The sequence below is a fragment of the Podarcis vaucheri genome, assembly GCF_965113315.1.
Source record: "Podarcis vaucheri genome assembly, chromosome: 11".
In the NCBI taxonomy this organism is placed as follows: domain Eukaryota; kingdom Metazoa; phylum Chordata; class Lepidosauria; order Squamata; family Lacertidae; genus Podarcis; species Podarcis vaucheri.
In genome coordinates this window covers 45,031,093-45,044,363 of record NC_138749.1, presented here as the reverse complement: position 1 = coordinate 45,044,363, position 13,271 = coordinate 45,031,093, and the positions used below count along the sequence as shown (strand labels likewise).

At 41.0% G+C, this 13,271-nt stretch overlaps 1 protein-coding gene and 1 long non-coding RNA gene across 9 annotated transcripts in view; one reads left to right on the top strand and one right to left on the bottom strand.

Moving 5' to 3' along the window:
• Positions 1 to 13,271, bottom strand: part of LOC309514508 — a 145,726-nt gene that overhangs the window by 30,057 nt on the left and 102,398 nt on the right. The gene's annotated exons all lie outside the window — the stretch shown is intronic.
• Positions 1 to 13,271, top strand: part of TRIM36 (tripartite motif containing 36) — a 55,037-nt gene that overhangs the window by 40,833 nt on the left and 933 nt on the right. For 4 of the 8 annotated variants that reach the window (XM_082191568.1, XM_082191569.1, XM_082191571.1 and 1 more), the window contains exons 5-10: positions 1,239 to 1,334; positions 4,078 to 4,331; positions 5,670 to 5,794; positions 6,382 to 6,675; positions 8,889 to 9,186; positions 10,286 to 10,378. In XM_082191568.1, coding sequence (XP_082047694.1) covers positions 1,239 to 1,334; positions 4,078 to 4,331; positions 5,670 to 5,794; positions 6,382 to 6,675; positions 8,889 to 9,186; positions 10,286 to 10,378 — 1,160 coding nt within the window. The remainder of the gene's footprint in view (positions 1 to 1,238; positions 1,335 to 4,077; positions 4,332 to 5,669; positions 5,795 to 6,381; positions 6,676 to 8,888; positions 9,187 to 10,285; positions 10,379 to 13,271) is intronic. The other 4 variants (XM_082191572.1, XM_082191573.1, XM_082191574.1 and 1 more) reach the window with 1 other exon arrangement.

Here is a 13,271-nt window from a genome sequence, read left to right as displayed (position 1 = left end):
GAAGGGGCCTGTGTTGAAAACCACGTCGGATTCTATTCTTGAGATTATAGCTCCAGTGGCAATGGGAGCCAAAGCATCCACTGGGCAGACGTCGTGTTTGTATTAGGCAGTGGATCTGAAGAACAGTCCGCTTGCATAGCATATCCTTCCAGAGCCAGTACCTGGCATTGCCTCCTATGGCAGGAAGCACTGCCATTAGCCACCTGGTGTCTTGTAGGAGATTTATAGAAATGGGTGATAGCATAGATAGATGGGGCTGCAGAAGAACAGATCTGATCTCTGGGGAACCTTAAGGCCTAGGAGCAGCCCTGGCTGCAGCCTGCCCAACACATGCTCTTGAAATAGTCATGGTGATGCCGTTTTGATAGCTTTAGAGGTAAAATCATTTTGGTTTTATTTAACTAACCAAATTACAATATATTTTTTTACAATCAGACATTTTTAATTGGATGTTGCCAGCCTTAACCCATAAAACAGAGGTAGTGGTTATTGCTCATAAAATGTTTAATGTTCTTGAAGCATGGAAGTTTAAATTGGATTAACACTGTTGACCATTCCTAGCATGGCTCATACCAGCTGTTCAAATAGACAAATGTTTTATGATTGTGTTTGTGGAACAAATGACATTTTAATTATTGAATTCACTTCATTCTGTAGGGACTTTTTGTCACGAGGAGTTTTTATGTATGAAGCATACTTTGAATAAAGCAATGTTCTGATGACAGGAGTGGATTGGTACTCCTTTATTCAGACTCTCAGTTACTCTTGTTTCAGACTGAAGCAGTTTGGTGATTACAGATGTTCTGATAGAATGAAGTGGCATTGGTTTCCATGAACGAAAGCTGGTTTTCTTCACCTGTACTGCAGTTGCAGAAATGACTTTCAGGGCGGTGCACATGTGGATCATGACCAGTTCTACCACACACCCTTTCCCATCATGCTTTAGCTGTACTTACTTGAATTATACATTGTTTGTATCTCACAGACAGTGGCAATTAGCTGTAGTAGCACCTAAACACTAGCTTGGATGGGATGGTATTTTGCACGACACTGTTGCTTGTTGAAGGGGATTTGCTTACTTATTTATTTAATATCCTGATATTCCTCTGAAAAGAGCTCCCAAATTCCCTGTTTGCTTCAGAGATTCTGCTTCAAAAAGCAGCAGAACATTTAGCCTTAGAATTCCTATGCAATGTTTTTACTTCTTTTCTAACCAGAATTGCTTCTATTTTTAATAGGAGAAACTTTCAAAAGACATAAACTACCTCATTAGTAAGGAGAGCCAGGTGAAAAGCCAGATTACAGAACTTGGTCTTTTAATGAAAGAGGCAGAGGTAAGAATTATTTATTGGCATGTGTTAAACTCTCTTGTGATGTGTGTTCATTTTTAACAGTGCTCATTTTAATGTTAATTTATGCATGTTGGCTAGGTGTTGTGTTTTGTTCAAGGCAGTAAATAAATGATTTTTAATAAATAAGCTTTCCCTAAAAAACCCCCCATGTATATTAGCCATAGATCAGGCATTTATATTTAAAATACTTGCATACAAATTCCTTTAAAAGTGGAGTGGTTCCTAGATAGGGACTGTATAATTGTTAAGCTGACACTCTGGTTCATATCTCTACGCAGCCACAAAGCTCACTGGATTACCTGCAACTCAGTCACTATCTTTCAGCCTAACTTAAGTTTACACTACAATGTATTTACACTACCCGGCGCTCCTTGGAAGACAAGTGGGGTGTAAATGCTCCTAATATGAATCAATCAGCCATTCTCCCTCCGTCTTCCTCAGGTTTTACTTGGTAGTTTCAAAACTTACTTCCCTTTCCCAGTTCTGTTTTGTCACAGAGATCCAGTTATTCATCCAGTTATTTGGCAGAGTTGCCTATAAATGTGTTTCTAAAGAACATAATAAACAAATTACGTAAGCTGAATAAGAATCTCGCATATTTGGTTAGTAGGTGGGTAGAGAATATTTATCTTCATTCTAGGAATTGGGGTGAAAAGATGTACCACAGTAGGCTGGCATTTATAATGCAGATTTTTTTAAAAAAGGTTGACTGTGATGAAGGATATGCCACAATGTGGTATTGCATGCAAAGTGTTCAGAAAGCAATACAAAATCGTAACATGGGTTAGAGGAAACCAATATGCATTTCTTAAAAGCAAGTAACGGTAAGTTACATCCTGAAGCAGATGAGACTGCGGGGAGAGGCTTATATTGGTGATGGTAGGCATTTTGCAACCATTTTGGCTGAAGGCAAGTTTAACATTTGGAATACTGGAATGTGTGAATACATTTTGGAGTTTCTAAGAAAGTGGTGCTTCGTAAAGAAAGAAGTCTGAAGAGTAATGTGAGAACAATGTTCCAAGAGCAACAATGACTTTAAATAAATCTTAAGGCAAGAAAATACGTAGAAACATTATCCATGGAGCCTTTGCACAGATTCCATCGGATATTGATGTTGTTGCAAACAAGAGTATCTGATGGAAAAGTTGCAATCTCACAAGGAAAATCATTTCACCTGTGTGTGTGCTCACATGAGACATTGGAGACAGTGGCGGATTTGTGTGTGTGAGGTTGTACCCAGTTTGGGACCGTGATGCACCTTTGCAAGCAAATTCCCTCCCCCTCCCTGATACCACCAATTTTGGCGGCAGTGACAAAATGATGATTATAATGTAGACACAGTGGTTGGGGGTAGGTGGAACCCAGAACCTGATGAAGATCCTTCATAGTCACCACCAGATCAGGCATTTGATGAGCAAGGAGGGGACAATAACCTCTTCTCAGCTGGTCTGCATTGATAAGCTTAAGATGGTGGATTGAGCTCTGTCTGTGCGCATATCTGCCTGCGTGTCCTTTGTGCATGCATGTGAGAGTGCAAGACTGGGCAGCACACATCCACTTTTGACCACCCCACACTGTTGCCATGAGATCCCCAGAGGGTTGTCCAAGGGTGAATTTAACCATCTTGCCCCAAAGGGTTAGCCACCCCTTCTGATCTGCAAGCTCTAGGCTCTGTGGTTTAGACCACAGCGCCACCCGCCAAGCTAAACCTATACTTTTTACCTAACAGGGCAAATACCAGGTGGTAAGTAGTGGATTCACACTAGAAAAAAATGCATGGAGGGATATAATTTTCCATTTAGGTTGGAACCAATATTTTCAGTGAGGTGCAGATACTTGCATATTTGAAAACCCTCCAAAAACCAACTGTTATTGAAATAGTTTTGAAATCAGTACAGTGGTAGCTTGGTTCTCAAAATGGCTTGGCTCCCGAACAAATTGGCTCCTGAACGCCGCAAACCTGAAAGTAAGTGTTCCAGTTTGCGAATGTTTTTTGGAAGCCGAACATCCGACGCGGCTTCCGCAACTTCCAATTGAGTGCAGGAAGCTCTTGCAGCCAGTTGGAAGCCACGCCTTGGCTTTTGAATGGTTTGCGGAGTCAAATGGACTCCTGGAACGGATTAAGTTTGTGAACCAAGGTACCACTGTATCTGAGTTATTATTTTAGCTTTATTGTAACCAAAGGGACAATGAAAGTGATTTTAAAGTCTTGCATTATAAATACTGCTATTTTTTAAAGTCCCACATCTATCTCTTGATAAAACAAAATAGTAAATTTAGGAGTTTTCTTTTAGTTTGTGTTAGAAATTTATAATTAGATGTATTTTCACACAACTAACTTCAGGTGAGCCTCACTGTCACCTGAAAATGAGAGCAGCTCTTCACACATTTTGCAACATCTGACTTGTCAATAACAGCTCTTATATTCAGGCCAGGACAGCTGTGTGTTTAGTGAAGTGTTAATTAACCTGGCTTGGAAGTGGTTCTTTGTAACTTTGAAAATACAGTATGTAAGTGCAATTTGCACCAAAAGCTTAGATTTTCAATGTCATTGTTTTGCTAAAAGCAAGAACGAGTCTTCCGGCAGACTACAAATTTTATTACTGCTCTTCAGATCCTTGAAATGTTAGCAGGTATGGCCTCTTGTTTTTGCTGCAACAGACTGACCTAGCTACCTTTGGAAATTGTTCTGGTAGTTATTGAAAAACATGTTCCTGTTTTTCAGCATAATGGCGAAAGAGCTAAGGAAGAAGCATCTCACAGCTTTGATAAGTTGTTCGATGTTTTGGAAGAGAGGCGAGCAACTGCACTCAGGGCTATTGAAGCTTCCAAAAACCTAAGACTGGAGAAATTGCATTCTCAGATAGAAGAGTATCAGGGACTTCTAGAAAATAATGGCCTTGTAGGGTATGCCCAAGAAGTTCTTAAAGAAACAGACCAGTCTTGTTTTGTTCAAACAGCGAAACAGCTTCATGAAAGGTATGCCATTTATATTCTAAAATGTTTAGATGATGTACAGTGGTACCTCAGGTTACATACACTTCAGGTTACAGACTCCGCTAACCCAGAAATAGTGCTTCAGGTTAAGAACTTTGCTTTAGGATGAGAACAGAAATTGTGCTGCGGCGGCAGCAGGAGGCCCCATTAGCTAAAGTGGTGCTTCAGGTTAACAACAGTTTCAGGTTAAGTACGGACCTCCGGAACGAATTAAGTACTTAACCCGAGGTACCACTGTACTTCAAAACATGCCTTGTTCTTCACCATAATTTGAGTATAGAGATCTGCTTGTGGGGCAACTTCCCTCATGTGGAAGTAAAATTATTTTCTGCCCACTTTTTGTATTTTGGATCTAAGTGATATGTTTTGAGATCATGGGTCTCAAGTAGCTCCAGTACACTTATAATTACTTTGCAGAGGAGAACATCCTAGTAGATTGTGTCCCTACTTTCTTTCAAACTAGCTTATGTCAACTATGCATCATAAAGTTTCTGATTAATTGAATAATCAATATATAATAAACTACAGTGGTACCTCGGGTTAAGTACTTAATTCATTCCGGAGGTCCGTTCTTAACCTGAAACTGTTCTTAACCTGAAGCACCACTTTAGCTAATGGGGCCTCCCACTGCTGCTGGGCCTCTGGAGCACAATTTCTGTTCTCATCCTGATGCAAAGTTCTTAACCCGAGGTACTATTTCTGGGTTAGCAGAGTCTGTAACCTGAAGCTATGTAACCTGAGGTACCACTGTATTGAGGATTTCAATTCCACTGTTACATAGGAAAGTCAAAGAAAAAGTATACTTTGGCAGGTGACTTGTTTTATTCATTCTCAGACATCAAAAACTAAAGGATCGTATATTTTAGTATGGGTCTCTGAAAGGTATTGTTCATTTGCAAGATCTTTTCTTTCTCTCACTTATAAGAGGCTAAAGCAGTCGTATTTAAAGAATGTGGTGCGCCAGCCACACTGATGTGGCAGTAGAAGATAGCAAGTGTGCTGGGCAGATTCAAGGACAATCAATATTATATTTTGTGAATGATTCATGTTCTTATGTAGCTGCATTGTTTATGCTTTCTGAATGTCTTACAAGCACATATTACAAAGTAGTTGTATTCTATGTTACAAATCAGACACTGCTAGAAGTTGTTTCTTTTCCTTTTCCAATGCATTTCTTATCAGTAAAAAAATTGGTGTGGCGCAAGCAAATTTTCATTCTGAAAGTGTGGCCCAGAGAGAAAAGTTTGAGGACCACTGGCTAACTTGTTAAGAAAGAATGCATATGTATATACCTAGCTAGTAAAACTTTTCCACATGCAGAATTCAAAAAGCAACTGAATCTTTGAAGAGCTTCAGACCTGCAGCTCAAGCTTCTTTTGAAGATTTTGTTCTTGACATAGCAAAGCCACAGGAGGCTCTTGGGGACATGTCTTTCCTTTCGAGTGGTAAGTTGGAAAGGAAGCTCTGCTTAATCCCCCCCCCCAACATAGTCTTTCCAAACACAATTTGCTCTCAGCTGAGTTTTCAAAGTTCTTGAAAAGTCAGTTGTATACCTGTAACAACTATGGGAATTTCTTAGTACTAGAAAATAACCTAATAGGCCCTGCTACTATTGGGCATTTTGGGAGAGACAGAACAGATCCTTTGTATTGAAGAAGTAATCATAGTGTGGCAAAGTCAACATTTGACACAGCTGGGTGTGCTGTCATGCACATACTGGAGTTGCTTTTTCTTGTAACCTAGTTGATCTCAGAGCATATTTAGATTGGGAATGAGTCCAGGAAAGGTGTTAGCAGGTGCAGCCAATTATTTCCCTGGAGTTTAATGTATTGTTACCAGGGGATTGGTAGACAGTATGAGCAGCACTGCTGTTGAGTGAGTGACAACCAAGGATGAATAAGATCCAGCACAAATTCTGTAGAATTCCCTCCCAGCCCAACAACTATCAACTTGGAGAAGTCTTTGTTTTAATTTAGTGAAGTTAAAAGCTTGTTTGCAAATCTAAAAAAATATTCTTGTATGTTTAATTCAGGTGTTGATATACCAGAAATCAATGAGGAACAAAGCAAAATGTATAACAAAGCTTTGATCTGTTGGGATCATCCACAGAAAGCAGGTTCAGCTGATACTTACATCCTTGAATACCGTAAACTGAACAGAGAAGATGCTAACCCAGCCTGGCAAGAGACTGAAGTCTTCGGCAAGAGTGAGATCATCTCTGATCTTGACACTAACAGCAGCTATGCCTTCAGAGTCAGAGGATATAAAGGATCTATCTGTAGTCCTTGGAGCAGGGAAGTTATCTTGCACACACCTCCAGCTCCAGGTACAATTCACGTATTTTTGCAACTCCCAAACTGGTGGCTGTGGAAGGTTGAGATCTTGCTGTGCATACACTCACACAGAAGTATATCCACCACCAAGTTATAATAAAATTCCATTAAATTAATATTTTAAGTTCCCCACTCTGCCTGCTTTAACCATGAGCCCCAATATTTAGCCCAAACATGTAGCTCTAGCAATATTTCTGAAATGCGCACAGGTTTGCTCTTTGGCAAGCTTTTAAGGTGAACTCCATAAATGGGGGCAACTACAAGAAGTGTTTCCATATCCTATTTAAACTTGACGCAGTGATTTGTATTGTTGGAATGACACACTTGGTTGATCTTAGGAGGAGGCAGTCTTTGCTTTTGTTTTATAAACCACTTTAACATTTACAAACACTAAAAATACGGTATCTCTTTGCAGAGATACAACCTGATAAAAAATACCAGAGGGGCAAGGGACATGAAAACAAGCAAATACAGATACTTAATTGTTTAATAAAGCTACGTAAATATGACCAGGTGCAATGGCTATTGAAGGAGACAGAGGAAGGACCAAAAGACAAGTATTCATAGTGGAACAAATGAAATACAAAGGAGAAGTTACGGTAGCCATTTAGAGCTCTATTAATAAAAGTTAGGTCTCTTTTGATCACAAAAGCATTAGTACAATGTGCCCCTGATGACTCAGCTTTGTTAAAAGGTGGACAGTTTCATTCCCCTACACCAAGACTTCTGAATAGTTTCCAAGGTCAGCCCAGTCACCTTGTCTCAGGGTAATGACTGATGAACATCAGAGCCTCCTCAGAAAGAATAGGCTGCAGTTTTCTTACCATGCGTAGCTGCAGTGGAAGTGATGCCCTTGGCTGCTAGTAACATCTGAGCTTCCAGGTGCAACAGCTAGTCCTGAAGCACTCAAGGCTTCTGGGTGTGAGGGGCTGGGGGCAGGTGGGTGGTGAGGTTGGCACTGGCAGAACCATTCCAGCACTATCACCAGTGTGCCCTGACATGGCCACTGTCCCTTCAGGTAAGTGACAGCAATACTGCTGTGGGGAGGGTGGCTTCGCAGCACCGCCTTACCATGCTGGTAACCACATAAGTCTTGTGGTCTGCTAGCCAATCTTGTTTGGATTCAGTTTTGGGTTGGGAGTAACCAGTAACAAATGCAGCTGTCACTACACAATGGAAAACATTGGAAACATATTCAGATAATGTGTTTATGTCTAAAATAATACATTCCATTTGGTCAGTGTGTGTACCAGTTGTGCATTCATTCACTGTATATAGTAGAACAAAATCTAAACCTTGAGTGTTGAAAATTAGTCTCAATTGGTCTTCATAAACTTGAATTTGAATGGTGCCTACAGATGCTCCTCTATAGGTGCTTCCTGGAAGGAGATATGTAGTGCCAGGTGTAAAGAAATATGACCATCAGATTGAATCATTTGAATCTGGAAGAAAGAAAACATCATTTGATGCCAGCCGAATAATTTTTTAGGGAGAAACGAAATGAAACTAATTATATTTAATTTAAAGAGCATAGAATGCACAAGGGATGAAGAAACAGATGACTGAAAAGTTCACTCTGCCAAAAGTTGATCCATAATGGGAGGACTGGGTTATGGAATCAAGGGAATGGTTCTCTGAATGAGAGGAAGAGCATTGTAAACAAAGATTATTTATTAGTAGAAGGCTGCATGAATTGTGAATATATAATTAGGTTAGTGCTGATGGTCTTCAGCACCTGAGAGCTCATACTGCCTTTCCCTTCTTGCTAAAGAACCAAGGAGGAAATTGTAAACCATAGCAAGCAAAACTATTTAAATTATTAGAACTTCGTGGCAATCACAGTTTTTAAAAATAACAGATATTAAGGGAAGAAGGGACAATGTAGTGCCCCAGTTGTTGGCAATTTCAAAATTACAATATGGAGAAGCCAGTACCATTTGGCCCACAAAAAGAAATGAGCATAATTATGGTGTCTTAAAAGAGAAGGGCATCCTTTGCATCATGCTTATTAAAACTAAACAAAACCTTGGGAGGTGAAGTGAATTCCTTGCACTTTAGTAGGAGTCATGGTGCCACTAATGTGTTCTAGTAATTATGTCTGAGAGTCCTAGTCCAGTCTGCTGATAGAGTAAAAAAGTGAATTTTGTTTCAAAAAACTAGGAATATCTCAATCATTAGGTGCTGATCTAGGATGTATATTTTTCAGTTTTTAGTTTCCTTTTCGATGACAAGTGTGGCTACAATAGCGAACACCTCATTCTGAATGCGAGGAGAAATGCTGTGGAAAGCAGGGCTGGATTTCCTTTGCTTCTGGGAGCTGAACGTATCCAAGCTGGTTGCTACACTACATTAGACTATGTTGTTGGAGACACCGGTATTGTGAAAGGGAAGCATTTCTGGGCTCTCCGCGTGGAGCCCTATTCATATTTGGTGAAAGTAGGAGTTGCATCTGATGCTAAGATCCAAGAATGGTTCCAAAATTCTCGTGATCTAACAAGCCCAAGGTAAGTAATACTTTTCGTCTCTATCGTAAAGGCTAATGCAAAGGTTATATAAGATAAAAGCCATATTGGTTGAAGTAACAGCTGGATTGCTTCCTCAGCTGCCTTCACATGGGGAAGGCGGTCTACCTCTTTCTCCTGGTTTTAAATTCTCAAGTTTTAAATAAAACTTGGGATTCCCCCAAGCATGCTGATACACCCCGCTTGCTTCTCGGCAGCCCTCTTTCTGGTTCCATTTCCAAGATTTCACTATTAGAGAGTGATCGTTTCTTTTTAGAGATTTTGTTTCAAGTGATTTCAATTGGAACGGGTCTCTAAAAAAGCGACATGCTCTTGATTGCTTACTCATGCACACGTCAACATGACATTTGTTCCTGCCTTTCCCCCCTTGTGAATATTGGTCACTGTAATGCACATTTCCTACAACTTGTGTAGGGAAGAGGAACACAGATTTGATGCTAGTACTTGTGTATCAGAGTTGGTGCTCGCACTTGTGTATCAAATATCTATATCTGCATTTCCAAGAAGCACATGGGCATAAAAGGACAGATTGCTGATTTCGTTTTGACTTGCGTGCTTGTACAAGCCAAATTTCTACTCAGTGCAGCAGCAGCAACAGTAAAAAAGCATTCAGCTCAGAAGTGCGACAGAGTGTGATTCAGAAGCAAACTGTTACAGATCATTGCTCAGCACTGCAGCAGCTCACACTAGCAGGCAAGAAGCCTCCTTTTTACGGTATTGTATACATTGCTTAAATTGAGCAGAAATAATATGTGCATGCATGCAGACAGCAATGCATTCACGGCTACTCTTCTAACTCAGCTCAGACCCTTCAGGTCAGTCTCCTTTGACCTCCTGCTTCTAGCAGGAGGGGTGGAAATGAGGAGGACAGGATCTAAGCTGCCTTTTCAACTTCTATTAGCTTCTTTTCATGTTCAGCATCTGGGGAAACTAATCCTTCTTCACTGGATGATGATTCCAATGCGGCTGCTGTGATGGGTATTTTGCTAACGCTGGCTGCCCATATTTGTCCTGAATCAGTTGCTTTGTTCATAATTCTTCACTAGTACTGACAAGTGCCGTTTTAATTTTTTTTTTTAAGATTACAGTTGCGTGACACTGTCGGGGAGAGAAAAATCTTACAACATGAAGAAAAGGGCCAGAAAGAGGAGGAGGGGGGAAGAATGGAAAAAAGGTGGACAATTTTTTAAAAAATTAATACAGTTTGAAATTGCACATTTCTCAGAAGTACAGTCCAGATTGTTGCTAGTAGATATATACATCTGCCCAGCTACTTTACATCCCATGTAAAGCACAGATGCAAAGACTTGTCTCTTCAGCATGGGTAGATGGGGGCTGTTTTGGCTTCCCATCTGTTGCTTGATTCCCAAGGTTGATTCATGCCTTAGGTGTAATCTCTGTATACCTGCATTTTTTGCTGACTTTAAATATCTTCCTTCATAGCCTTGGTTCTTCAATTTTTATTTATCATACACTAGAACACATCACAGTAAACACGAACTTACAATGAACTACCCAAAGCAGGAATTTGAAGTGTTTGCTGATCTCTATTATACTGCCATCTTTCCATCCCTCAGACCATTTTCCTTCAACCTCCTGCCCTGAACCTGAAAAAGGGAATTATTATTATTTGCAGAGTGCTTTCTTCTTCTTTTTGAGAGTCTCAAAATGATCTCCTCCCCAAAATCCTGACTCAACTGAGGGTGGAGGTGTATGTTAGAAGAAGGTTCCAACTCTCTCTCTCTATGATTTTGTAAGGCGAACATGGGTGCATGGGATTTTGCAAGAGAGAATTGGAAGGTGAAATGGAATAGTAATACTTCCTAGCTCTCAAATGCTGCTGCTAGTAATTACTACCATTACTGCTACACTCAACTGTAGTGTTTTCTCCTGTTGCACACTTAAAAATGGAAAGTGAAGCCTGTTTGGGAAAAGAACTGGAGGCCAAAGAGATTTCATGGGTGTGGGAGGTGTTACATCAGCAAGTGTGAGCTTGGGAAAATTTTCCGCAGGGATATAGATATATAGATGGAAACCCTGTAACCAGTATGTGGGTAATAACCTGCACAGAATAAATCCATCACCACCATCATCATCTGCCTTAAGAAGCAAAGAGTTGTATCCAATGGTGACTTGGCATAGATGTGCTTCTGCTGGGGCCAACCAGGACTCCTTCTTTGTGCTAATCTCCCTTACCAATTGCAGCCCTCTAGTCCAGGTTTCCTCAAACTCAGCCCTCCAGATGTTTTTGGCCTACAACTCCCATGATCCCTAGCTAGCAGGACCAGTGCTCAGGGATGATGGGAATTGTAGCCTCAAAACATCTGGAGGGCCGAGTTTGAGGAAGCCTGCTCTAGTACATACCATTCTAGAGTGTCCCATAACCAGTGCTTTTTTATGGGGGGGGGCGCAGGGGTACGCATACCCCTAAACATTTTGTGAATCTCAGTTTGGCCTCATTGACGGCAGTGTTTCAGTATGGGTAGGAAAATGAGAGTACCCCTAAACATTTTTTAAAAGAAAAAAAGCACTGCCCATAACCCTTGGGGAAAGCTTTTGGGAGTCATTGGATAGGGGAGGATCAGTGAAAATTTTGAGAGAGAAGATGTGAAGAAGTTTAGTTACGACACACAAATGCTTATAATTTCCAATTTAGACCTGGTCTTTCTGCTCTTGGCTGTTAAAGTACATGTTTTCTGGTAGCCCAATATCCAGTGGCTCACTTCTAACAGTATAGATTCTAGCATTAGGATTTCCTGCTTGCCAGGAATAGGATTCTGCTTTACCTGCTGGGGATTCATTTGTTATTTGCTCCACCTCAGTTCACAGAGAGCACTAGCCTCTAGCTGTAAGGTTCTTGAATCCAGATAATTACTCTCATTTGTGCTCAATTATCTGGAAGCCATGTTAGGGCCGACCTAGTTCATAGTGATTTTTTGCAGAGGAGAACTTATTGCTGGAGGCCTGCATATGGTAAGTCCAGCAGAATTACAAAGGAAAGGTGTTTAATATTTATAACATTTGGCATAGAACAAAATGGTAAATGACACTGCAAATTTTAATCCAAGAAAGTTTCTTTGCACAGAGGAAATAGTTCAGGGAACGATGGTGACCAGGTACATGCTCTCTATAAAATAGAAAGAAACAACAACTTGTAGTTGTCATGAACTGTACCATGTATTCACGTTGCCAGAGCCTGTTTGGCTTCACTTCCTCAAACATGAGAATTGTGCTGGTTAACACTGCCACTGAAATACTATTTTCAGAAGAGGAATTACCGTATTTTTTGCCCTATAGGACGCACTTTTCCCCCTCCAAAAATGAAGGGGAAATCTGTGTGCGTCCTATGGGGCGAATACAGGCTTTCGCTGAAGCTTGGAGAGCGAGAGGGGTTGGTGCGCACCGACCCCTCTCGCTCTCCAGGCTTCAGGAAGCTATCAGCAAGCCTGGGGAGCCCGTGGGAGTTCCCGCAGGGCTCCCTAGGCTGCGGATAGCAGCCTGCTGCCCGGCGCGTGGGGCGCCCTGAAGCAGAGCGCCCCTCGTGCTGGGCAGACATCGGCCAGTCCCACAAGTTTGGGGGACAGCGGGGAGGTGGAGCGCCGCCATACCGCTGTTCCCCGACCTGGTTTTGGGGGGGAAATAAATGACAATTTCCCCCCTTTATTTCCCCCCCAAAAAACTAGGTGCGTCCTATGGGACAAAAAATACGGTACTTTAACTGTTTCAGAAGGTTAGAATCCTCTTTTATTTGTTTCTTTTGCTGAACATTGCTGATAGAAGTTACCCTGTAGCATAGTAGCATAGTCCTCTTGATCTCAGAAGTACCAAAGTTTCTACTTTACGCAATGCCTCAAACTCTGACCTTGTATACTATTTTCTCAACTGTTTACGTTTGTACTTGGCCTTCCTCAGAGGAAATCAAAGCAGCATTTTAGTCTTACAACAGCTTTTGAAGCTGAGAGACAAGTGACTCTCGTCCAAATTTCCTGAGCTTGCTTCACAGTTGACTTACCTAGATTTTCATTCTTCAAACACATTTTGACTTCTTCCATCCTGTGGAAGGCACA